Source organism: Linepithema humile, chromosome 1 (assembly GCF_040581485.1).
Source record: "Linepithema humile isolate Giens D197 chromosome 1, Lhum_UNIL_v1.0, whole genome shotgun sequence".
NCBI lineage: Eukaryota > Metazoa > Arthropoda > Insecta > Hymenoptera > Formicidae > Linepithema > Linepithema humile.
Genome location: NC_090128.1, coordinates 44,000,456 through 44,012,041, shown reverse-complemented (window position 1 = coordinate 44,012,041; position 11,586 = coordinate 44,000,456). Strand labels below are relative to the sequence as shown.

Sequence of the window (11,586 nt, the reverse complement as noted above, 5' to 3'; positions counted from 1 at the left end):
CTCACTCTAAACAACAATCGCGCTTATCGTATGCTATTATTGAAAATCACGTTATCGTACTTTCAAAGATCAATAGAAAGATATTGTGTTTTAAGAGGTTAACATTTTCTAATTTAACTGATATCAGAGATAATATTCAGTACAAACAACTTAAAGATATAAATTAATTTTCACAATGTAAATTATTTTTCACAATGAGCTTGCTACATTACATTGAATTTCTTATCTGAATGGAACATTCCCTGGATAGCGTTGTTGCTAGTTTTAGTTTGATTCTTTGATGAATAATTTGCTTTTACGATCCGATCGATGTTCGACCATTCCAAATTTTGTGCGGTCCTCATTTACGTCACAACGTCGTGCAGCGATTGGCCAGCCTGCGGAGTGTAAACGCAGTAACGGACCGTCATGGCGACGCTGCCGCCGCGGAAAAATCCGACTCCTACAAAAATTTCGAAACAACATTTGACACCGTTGCAAACGCTTCTACAATTGGGTTTCCCAAAACATCGGGCGTATGTGTGACTCTGTAATATAAAATCATATTTACATGTCACTTACATAGCGTGTTATTCATGCAACGCATGTGGTTTATTCACTGTAAACAAACAGCTGTCAAACGTGGCCTTGAGTAACGCTATTTTGCGTCATTATCTTTTTTAATTGAACGCAGTTTATTTTAGACGAAGCAAATTATGCCTGACATTTAAATGACGAATATCTTTCTGCATTATTTAATGTTTCTATTAGCATTGAAATACTACTGAAAACTTTATTGCTGAAGATGCATATTTTTCGACATGTAAATATTCGCCTAAAATATTACAATAATTTCCATATATTATTTATAGATAATATTTGTTATGAAGTGCATACATGTTTAGGGAAAAGGCATTAGCTGCAACAGGACATCGTGGTGTACAATTAGCATCGGATTGGTTGGTGGCTCATGTGAGAGATCCAACTTTGGACTCTGATATTCAACGGCAGTATGTTTTATATGCTTGTCCCACTGGATCCTTAGCTGAACAGCTCGAGCTGTTTTGGTCGAAAAGTAAGGAGCTAGGCTGGAATGGTGCTCATAACTTTGTACCACACATTACCCTTGTCTCCTTCTTTAACGTAAGATATCTAATTTGAGATCCTGACAATAGAATATAAAACATGCTTAACAAATTTACAATTGAGTATATATTTTGTATTATTTTTAAACCTTTGTAGGCTCCGGATGAGTACACCGAAGAGTTGGTAAATGCTCTTGAGAACGTGATTCATCAGGATGGGTTACACGAACATATCGAATTGGAAACATATGTATCGCCTAATTTTATGGGTCTTTTTGTCAAGGATATAAACGCGGAGTGGCTAAAAAACATTGCTGTTCGCTACGTCAATAAAATTGCCTCACTTGGTATCACTGCCAAACCGCAAGTGAAGTCTCTGCATCTTACGCTAGCTTACCAATTTCCCAGCAATTTATTCCAATCTCTCCGCTTGATGGTCGAGAAGTTAGGACCAAATACATCGACCAACTGGGAGCTCAGATTGTACTCGAGGGATTTAAGATTGCAGAATTTACACGTGCATAAAGTAACGCACGCCCATGTGCCTCGAGAGCACGATGAATTAGAATTAAGAGTAGGAGATTACATTTACGTTCCAGAAGGAGCATGTAATGCGTCCACAGACGGTTGGGTGGAGGGTATTTCCTGGTTAACCGGTATATCGGGTCATTTGCCGTTGAATCACACCAAGAGGACTGCGGAATCGGATTCGTGGACGTTGCACACCACTGTGCCGATTACCGACAATAAAAGTGAGAGCGCGGAAGAGGAGGAGATCCCCAAAGTCAGGAGACCACCGCCGGTTTTGTCTCCGAGCGATTCTATCGATACACCTGATGGAATTCCTACAGCCGAGGAACCAGTAAGCATTTCTCAAAAATACATCTATATATGATTGGCAGACTTGTAATCTGTTGATTCCAAATAGATGGCAGCCGCGGAAGCACCTCAAACACCGTTCAGGGAGATCTTTATATGTCGACACGGCGAGAGAGTGGACTTCACGTTTGGTGCTTGGATTCCATATTGCTTCGAATCGAATGGCTGTTACGTGCGCCGTGACTTGAACATGCCTAAAGAAGTACCATCCAGGAATATCCAGGATTTTCAAAACGATAGTCCGTTGACCACTGTAGGCGAAATGCAGGCGAGTTTAGTAGGTGAAGCCATGAAGTCGTCCAGTGTTAAAATAGATGTAGCATTTACATCACCGTCGTTGCGTTGCGTGCAGACGCTTGCAAATATTTTGAAGGGACTCAAGTCCGACATTCCGATCAAAGTAGAGCCAGGCTTGATAGAGTGGTTAGCATGGTATCCAAACGGTATACCTGTCTGGATGACCTCCGAGGAGTTGATAAAGGCGGGCTTCAACATAGACACCGATTACGATTCGATCGTCAAGGCTAAGGAACTTCCGTTGAAAGAAAACGCCGCGCAGTATTATGAACGAAGTTATGAGCTGATCAAGAAGATCATAGAGAGTACAGTGGGCAATATTTTAATAGTGGCGCATGCTGCTTCCTTGGCAGCTTGCACCAAACAATTAACTGGTGGTAGAATACCTCCAGCAGCAGAAGTCACTAGATTAGTTCAAAGGGTACCTTATCTGGCGTGCCTGACCGCACGTCAAAGCATTGATGGATGGCAGCTTCATCCTCCTCCCTTCCCACCAATCACTCACACTAGCAACAGCAGATTCGATTGGAAAGTTTTAATGTAACAACATTGCGTGAGCTTTAGCTTTTGTTGAGGAAGACATTTTACAAAGCCTATACGTACAAAAGACTGTTATAATACAATGAATTTTTAAGCAGGGCTTTATCAAATATCAGTGATATTGAAATAATGGTATTCAACGAATCAAAAAAAGAATTTCTGGAAGAATCTTTAACATACAAAATACGATAAAAGTTAATCGATTACTCGATTGTTGAACAATATTTACTTCCTCAAAGTAATAAATACGGGTATTGAAGATAGTTTTATCGTTTAATTACAGATATAGAACAAATACTAGCCACAAAATGTTATTGGTACTAATCTGTTAAAAGAAAGAAAAAAAATAAGACAAACTAGTCTTGATTGGCCATTTTCTTGCCGAGTCTTGGATGAGGCACTAAATAGAGAACTAAAGAATGGCATTTAATATTTTACAATAATGTGCTATTTTCTGATTAATATTCGTATATCTGGCATATTTTTCTCTTTGACATATTATAAAGTTATATATTAAAGTAGAAGCACACACAGAGAAGAAGTCGATAAGATGCACGTACGCACATTAATCGTAATCCTCTGTTGATAGAAAGATATTTCACACAAGCTTTATCACCATTTCTTGAAAATTTTAGAATTACAATGTGTCAATTAAATGTGACGTTGAATCTTATTTAATCTTATCTGCGTTGTATTATAATAGATTTATAACACGCAGAACGGAGAATATATTTATAGTACCATATTGATGTTACCTTTTACAAAAATTTACATTTATATGTATATATTTAGATATAATACCATTTCAGAAATGCGTCTAATGTTGCCTCGTTTTTTAAATAGGTTGATTATTCGTTCAAGCGTTGCAAAGAGAAACACAAGAGATATTTTTACATGTATGTATATACATGCATATATGTATGTATATATGTATAAAGTACATAGTATTTTATTAAATATATATTACAATTTGTAACATATAAAGGGTTAAGAGGAAAAGTGAATCAAGTCCTTCTTTAAATCCATGCATAACTTGGAAAAAACTGAACAGTTTTCACTGAATAGTTTAAAAGTAAGTGCAAATGTTTAAGTTAAAATTAAAAGAAATTATATCATTTAGGAAAGTGTACATGTTACACACAATTGGAACAATTTTAACTTTAAAATTAATTTTCTAACAATTAACAAATATGGACTTGGTCCACTTTTCCTCTGAATCCCTCATATATATATTATTAATTAATTTTTGTCTCTATACGCGGTACAAATTTATTGAAATATATATCATATACAATTTCTGATAATGTACAAAACGATTGTACTATATACAAAAAAAGTTATCAAAATATGACAAAGATTAAAAATAATTTTTATTCTTCTTACTTGAGTACCTCCTTACGAAAGTACTTCTTATGATTATTCCTGATAATTTAACTAAACATGACCACTTTCTTTCAGTTTAGTTATCAAGGTATCAACATCTGGTAATATAGCACCAGCCTGTCTAACTGGTGGGTCTTCTACGGAGAGTACTTCAATTCTCGGTGCAATATCTACTCCAAGATCTTTCGGAGTAATCTTTTTAATAGGCTTTTTCTTGGCTTTCATAATATTTGGCAAAGTTGCATAACGTGGTTCGTTCAGACGAAGATCTGCACTCAATACTGCAGGAGTTTTCATCTTAACGACTTCCAATCCACCATCGATTTCACGTGTAATGGTTAATTCACCATTACTATTCTCAACCTGAAAAGAAGAAGTAAATAAGATATTATGTAACACAGTAAGAAAACTTATGACATCTTACCTTGCTGCAAAATGTTCCAGATGGCCAATCCAAGACACCAGCGGTCATTTGAGCAGTTTGATTGTTATCATCATCTATGGCTTGTTTACCAAGTATCACTAAATTCACTTTCTCATCTTGGGCCAACTTGGCCAGTATTTTTGAAATATGAATAGGCTGCAACGTCTGATATTCAGGACCAGATATTTCTACGTGAATTCCACGATCTGCACCCATGGCAAGCGCAGTTCTGATTGTATCTTGTGATTGTGTTGGTCCACAGCTGACTGCTATCACCTCCTGAGCTATTTTCTTTTCTTTCATTCTGACTGCCTCTTCTATAGCTATTTCATCGAAAGGATTCATCGAGTGTTTTATACCATCTGTAACTACTCCAGTCTTATCTGGTTTGACACGAATCTGTAAAAATTGTATAAAAATAAATTTTTAGATATAAAGATATTACAAGTTGACATTTAAGTATTCTGAATTTTATTTGACTAATAAAGTTGTTATATTTTTTATAATATTATATTGTCAGAAACAAATATTTGCATCAATATTTTTAATATCACTAATTAAAATGTAAAATATATATGGATATAGGTTTTTAATATTCTTACCCTCACTGCATAATCGATTACTCTTTTTACACCTACAAGCACACGAGCCATTTTTTTTCAATATAAAATATTAATACTATGCAAAAATATTGTTCAATTATTTCTAAATCACTGATAGTAAAGAAAATAAACTCGTAATGCAGTCCTTGGATGTGGCTCAAAGTCTAAAGTACGAGTTATTCCCCTAGGAAAAATATAATCATCCAATAAAAAAATTATCTAGGAATAATATTATACAAGTTTGTGCAGTTACTGTCAGCAGTGTGGTCAGATTTGAGACGCAAGAAATAAACAGCATGAACGGAGGGGCTACCGCACACACATGCGTAAGATAAACAGAATAAGCATCACTCCTTAGACTCTTTCTCTTTCGGCACAGAATCATTTTTTAGCCAAGATTCAAACCATTTTTAGCCAAGACTCAAACTATTTGGTTTGGCTAAAATGGTTTGAGTCTTAGCGAAAAATTGGCTTCGAGCCGAAAGAGAAAGAGTCTGAGGGGTAATGCTTATTCTGTCTCGCACGTTTATCTTGGGTGGTTTGCGCATGTGTGCGATTTTTATTTCAATGGAATATATTTTTTAAACAATTTTTTTTTATTTGAGCAGAAGCTACAGAAATATTTGTTTTCGACTTTGACAATGTAGATTTATTATTAACAGGAATCGTGTGTGTCACTAATTGGAGCTTGGAACACGTGTAAACATCTTTAACCTCCAAGTTTTCCATGACACGTTTTAAGATTGCAGTGAATAACTTCTGAAGGATTAATTTTATACTTAGCAAATATGCCTATTCCTTGTGAAGACATTATTGAGGACATCGAGGATTTAATATCGTCGCAAGATATAACGCCTAAAGAAAGATACAATTCTAGGAAGTATATCACGATACGGCCGAAACAGAAACAGCGATTACAGGAAGAAGTGCTAGATCCTCCTATTTTGTCAAGCATAATACCCGGCACGCAGATGATTTACGTAAAGACGTGGGGATGCACGCACAATACTTCAGACACCGAGTACATGGCTGGACAATTGGCAGCGTATGGTTACAATTTGACTGATGATAAACACAAAGCAGATCTATGGCTCTTGAATTCATGTACTGTGAAGAACCCTGCAGAAGCTCTGTTCAGAAATGAAATTAAACATGGAAAGAAAATGGGCAAACATGTTGTCGTCGCTGGGTATGTACAGTTTGTTGATAATCATAATGAGTGAGAGATCCAAACTAAATCTACTGAAAAACTTTGGAGTATATTTATAGAAATGAGTTTTGCTTAAATGGAGATCAGTAAAAATTCCTTAAATCTACTTTTCTATAAAATTTTAGTCTGCAGATATTATTTTAAACATCTTATTTATTTCTTACAGATGCGTGCCACAAGCTGCTCATAAATCCAACTTTCTCGAAGGATTAAGTGTAATTGGAGTACAACAAATTGATCGAGTAGTGGAAGTTGTGGAGGAAACTTTGAAAGGAAACACAGTGAGGTTCCTACAACAAAAAAAGGATTCCGATAAAAAGAAGATAGGTGGTGCTTTGCTAAGTCTTCCAAAGGTGCGACGGAATCCACTTATTGAGATCATAGCTATCAATACTGGCTGTTTGAATCAGTGTACTTATTGTAAAACGAAGCACGCACGAGGAGACCTAGGTAGTTACCCACCGGAAGAGATAGTTGAGCGAGCTAAGCAGGCCTTCGAGGAGGGTGTGTGTGAATTGTGGCTTACATCGGAAGATACAGGCGCCTATGGCAGAGATATTGGCACTAGCCTGCCAGAATTATTGTGGCAACTGGTCGACGTTATTCCCAAAGGTTGCATGATGCGAATCGGCATGACCAATCCGCCATACATTTTGGAGCACTTGGACGAGATGGCCAAGATCTTGCAGCATCCTAGGGTTTATAGTTTCCTGCATATTCCAGTGCAGTCCGGCAGCGATCAGGTACTGGCCGATATGAAACGGGAATACACGCGTGCAGAGTTCGAGCACACAGTGAATTTTCTGAGCGAGCGAGTGCCGAATTTAACCATTGCTACAGATATCATCTGCGGCTTCCCTACGGAAACGGAGGCGGATTTCGAGGAGACAATGACGCTCTGTCAAAAATACAAGTTTCCAAGCCTTTTCATTAATCAGTTCTTCTCCCGACCTGGCACACCCGCTGCCAGGATGCCGAAGGTGCCTACGCAGGAGGTGAAGATGAGAACCAAGAGGTTGTCTGAATTCTTCCAGTCTTACGAACTGCACAGGCATAAAGTGGGATCGGTTCAGAAAGTGCTGGTGACGGAAGTATCGCACGATAAACAATATTATGCGGGTCACAATAAATCCTATGAACAGGTATTGGTCCCTAAAAAAAAACAGTTTATGGGGAAAATGATTGACGTGAGGATTGTAGCAGCGACTAAGTTTTGCATGAAAGGGGAACCGATCGACGAAGGTATATCCCCGGCACTGAGGTCTCCTCTACCACAAGGGATTGTTTCCGGAGTACTGCATAAAATACCACACTGTGAGATGGAAACATCGAGATATGTAATAGCGGCGATGGTGGTAATCTTTTTGGCTGTAATATCTAGGATATTATGGAAATTTTTGATTTAGATACATAATTTATTCTAATAAATAAGTAAATATATATATATTTTTTTTTTATATAAAATATATTTATATTTTTATAAAAAATGATAAATATATATTTATATAAATTAATAAATATACATATATATATTTATTTACAGAATATATAGAATACAATTATATATCAATTAGACTTGTATATTTATAGCAGAATAAATGTACAATAAAAGAAATGTTGAATTTTATATATATTTGCAGAGGAATAAATTCTCTAAATATTTATTTTATTATTGTATAGACACAAATCTGTGTATATGGAATAATAAACGAATATTCTTTATATATTTGTAAAGCAAATTTAACTTTTTTTTTTTAGTTTAAAAAATATTAGCTTCTGATCCCTAAAAAATATAGATTTATTAATGATAGAAATTTGTGTGCATGGACATAGATAAAATACGAGGGATGTGTGAAAAAAAATACTATATTTAATTGACAATACAGGAACCTGCCCTGAGAGGGCTTACAACGTTCAATTAACTTAATAAAGATTTACTACAATAGTTTTTGGGTGCTTCTAAGTGCATTCTTTAAAATCATACGCACAAAATCGAAAGTAAAATATTGAGCATTCTCGCGTTTTTTTATAGTGTATCTTCGAACAAATGTACTACAAAATTTCTTACGTGCTAAACATTAAAATATGTTCATTTTTATAAAAATATTAAGTTTTTTCTTATTGCATATTAACGATGCACTTTATTTGGTATCACTTTCTCGTTGTTATAGATTTTTAAATACAGCTTAAATTAAAAAATGCATGAATTCCTGCCAAAATATCTCCTGAGTATTAAAATCTATAGATATAAATATTTGAAGATACCAAAAACGGAACATTTCTTACATGAATTTGATCAAGAAATTGATTACTTTGCATTTCATTGCACTAGTTTGTGCAAATTATAATCATATAATCAGGTTTATATAGAGTAATTGCTTTTCTTTTCTTTTAAAATGTTTATAACAGTTTTTCTTAGTGACGCAGGCGAACTTGTAAATCGATAAATTTAGTATATTATATATTACTTACATTATATAAAATAATATAGAACGGTGATACTTGAGTCTTCTAAGTAAAATCAAATGATTATTTTGGTCTAAGTGATGATAAAACATCTAATAATAAATAATTTAAAATTCTAATGAGTACTTGCATAAATCATGATGATATTAATAGGATTTTCTCACTGTAATTATTTCGTGGCCATTGCCAACGAAGACAAGTAACTTCTACATTTTTCTAGAGAGCATAAGAGAGCGTAATTTGAATGAAAAAAAAATTAATAAAATTTGTTCTATATTGTTCCTTTTTTTTTTGCAAGAATTACTCAGAAATCTGTAAAACGAAATATCATTAATTAATAAAATAATATAATAAACATATGTTTTTATCGTTTTAACAAGAATGTAATGCAAATATCGATTACGAGACTTTGCCCGCGTTGATATGAAACATGGAATATATTACTATCACGCTCAATTATTTACAGGCAGTCTTTTTTTCGCATACACCAATACAAAAATAACCATTACAAACAAAAACTAACTAGTTCTTTTAAAAATACGATCGTTTAGAGAGACTTGGATTAAAAAACACGAACGAAAAACGGAAACAAAATATGGCACCCTAACGAGGATTTTGCTTGAGGGTGAAACATGTCGAAACATGCGCTCGACCTTTCTCCTTCGTAATTATATCAGGTTTTAAAATATGGCAATGATCATGGCGCGAACTTAATGATGGCACGAATGTTAAATTCTTTGTACCGACTTTTGACGTCGAAAAATGAGGATATTTTCTTTCTTAAATATCAAATTTTTTTGTTTCCGCCAAAAATCATTTTATTGATCCATAAAGTAATTTAAAACGAATGTACTTGTTAATTTTATTTAAGCTTGTTATATTTTATCGATTATATAATAATTATATATTCAATTATATAATAATTTATAATAATCAACAAAAAAAAATAATTCAACTGCTTCTTACATTTCGTTTTACTTTATGGACCAATGGATATGTTATTACATCGTGTGCGCTTTTTCGACGTCATTCTTATGTTCTACTCTACCATTATGCTTTTTTTCATTTTTTACATGTTTGCACCTATCTATATTTCTTTTATTGCTATGTAATTTCAATACTTTTTGAGCAATCCTAATTTTGCACGGTTGAAGAAGAAACAAGATTAAAACTTCTGACATTTCCTACATTTCTAATATCATGCGAAAGATGTTAGAGAGTAACGAGCGGTTAGATAAATGAGAATCGCCTCGTTCCAAGGGTCGTCGAGATCATATGTCGTGACCGTCTTGGCAGTTGTGTTTTACGAGGCGATTCTCGCGGGAGAGCGAGCAGTTTCTGCGGACGGGCTCTGGCTGTACGAACATACGCGAGCTTCTCTCCCCGGCTTCATTAAGAGGCCGAACGCGTTCGGTAAAAAGCGGAATATCCGGGCAACGCAAAGTGTTTCGCCGGTCCCTTACGGGGTTTTACGACCGTTGCCTTTATGGTTTCTCATTTCTCCTCCACCCTGTCTCGCATGCTCGTCCTATCCTTTTCTCTGCACCTCGCAGGTACTCCTTTAACTGCCAATCTCTTGTTCTTTTGCCCCTTCTATCTCTCTCCTTCTTCTCTCCCGCCCGTTGCATCGCCCAGAACAAACTTTACTCCGTTGCTCTGAAAATGACGATGAAGACGAGGGGGAGGGCTCGAGCAAGATTCGGTTGCACATTCGCCACCATCGTTTCGGAAGATTTAAGCCACACTTTGGCATTTAGCCGCTGTAATATCGATAGATTGGTGTAAATTAAGACGTTTACCAAATTTACAGCATCTAAAAATCATTTACGAGCGGAACATACAGCACCTAAAATGTGCTTATGTTACCTCACGGATAATATACTATGTGAAGGCATTGCGTTAAGGCACTTTTAAGCTACAAAGATGGACTATTATTTGCCGTGCAACCGAATTTACCTCGATTATGCAATGAACACAGATTATGTTACTAACATCATGCTAGTTTCACTCAAATGAACTGCCAAGCCAATAAAAAGTATTAATTATATAATCATTAATTTAATATATATAATCATTAATTTAGATTCGATTTTACTTGGATAAAATTAGCTTTGATTCTTCATATCTATAATATATACATCTCATCTATAAATGTACATCTTCCTCTTGGTAGAACCGGACGCGACTCTGTAACTAGACTAGTTCTCCTACGGACGATCGGAAATGTAGAACTCGAGAGGTTCAGCTTATAATCGTCGCAGATTCCGTTTGCTCTGCCTCGAGCCGACGATCAGACGCTTGTTGTTCCGTTTCGTTGGGGTGGCCAATAAGGGCGTTTTACACGGGCCCGTGTGCGGCTTCGACGAGCAGGAGCTGCAGAATTCGATAGAGCAGCCCTGTCTCGAGCAGGTTCCCACATTTTTTTCATTGTCCACGTGACAGGGAAACGTGCATCTCGGACACGGTAAGAGATGTTCGCCACTTGCGAGTGCACGACTAGCCTGAAATGAAAGAAAAATTATTAATACCGGAGAATAATAATTGTAATAAAAGATGAGCGATAATATATATCAGATAATGGATTGCTCAATACAAAAGAAATTGCGTGCATTTTAAATGCACGATTGTACTTATTACTTTAAAACGCAAAAAAACGATTTTTTGAAGATTTAATTTTATATAAACTTTCTCTACTATTTAATATTTTATATTCAAAATTTA

The 11,586-nt window shown here is 35.5% G+C and overlaps 4 protein-coding genes across 6 annotated transcripts in view; 2 read left to right on the top strand and 2 right to left on the bottom strand.

Moving 5' to 3' along the window:
• Nucleotides 1-360: 360 nt before the first annotated feature.
• On the top strand, nucleotides 361-4,147 carry Epp (Ecdysteroid phosphate phosphatase). Of its 2 annotated transcripts, none has more exons than XM_012377318.2 (4): nucleotides 361-515; nucleotides 885-1,122; nucleotides 1,222-1,926; nucleotides 1,993-4,147. In XM_012377318.2, exons 1-4 carry the CDS (start codon nucleotides 409-411, stop codon nucleotides 2,782-2,784), a joined length of 1,842 nt encoding a protein of 613 aa, XP_012232741.1. In that variant the 5' UTR covers nucleotides 361-408; the 3' UTR covers nucleotides 2,785-4,147. The 2 variants fall into 2 exon arrangements, with proteins under 2 accessions (XP_012232741.1, XP_012232742.1); XM_012377319.2 differs by having other exon boundaries at nucleotides 374-802.
• On the bottom strand, nucleotides 3,666-5,467 carry Etfb (Electron transfer flavoprotein beta subunit). Its single transcript, XM_012377320.2, has 3 exons — nucleotides 5,190-5,467; nucleotides 4,588-4,986; nucleotides 3,666-4,526 (listed from the first exon to the last, which is right to left on the bottom strand). Exons 1-3 carry the CDS (start codon nucleotides 5,238-5,240, stop codon nucleotides 4,215-4,217), a joined length of 762 nt encoding a protein of 253 aa, XP_012232743.1. The 5' UTR covers nucleotides 5,241-5,467; the 3' UTR covers nucleotides 3,666-4,214.
• Nucleotides 5,468-5,688: 221 nt separating this feature from the next.
• LOC105678154 (threonylcarbamoyladenosine tRNA methylthiotransferase) lies at nucleotides 5,689-8,125 on the top strand. The gene is made up of 2 exons (XM_012377251.2): nucleotides 5,689-6,378; nucleotides 6,566-8,125. The coding sequence occupies exons 1-2, from the start codon at nucleotides 5,978-5,980 to the stop codon at nucleotides 7,803-7,805; spliced, it is 1,641 nt and encodes a 546-aa protein (XP_012232674.1). The 5' UTR covers nucleotides 5,689-5,977; the 3' UTR covers nucleotides 7,806-8,125.
• A 122-nt stretch (nucleotides 8,126-8,247) lies between these two features.
• LOC105678197 (uncharacterized) overlaps nucleotides 8,248-11,586 on the bottom strand; it is a 36,355-nt gene continuing 33,016 nt past the window's right edge. The window contains exons 2-3 of one of the 2 annotated variants that reach the window (XR_001101674.2): nucleotides 11,004-11,366; nucleotides 8,248-10,625 (exon numbers count right to left, since the gene is read on the bottom strand). Coding sequence is in view for 1 of the 2 variants with exons in the window: in XM_012377331.2 (XP_012232754.1) it covers nucleotides 11,112-11,366 (255 nt within the window). In the remaining variant the exon portion in view is untranslated. Of the gene's footprint in view, nucleotides 11,367-11,586 lie in introns of both variants that reach the window. The other variant, XM_012377331.2, reaches the window with a different exon arrangement.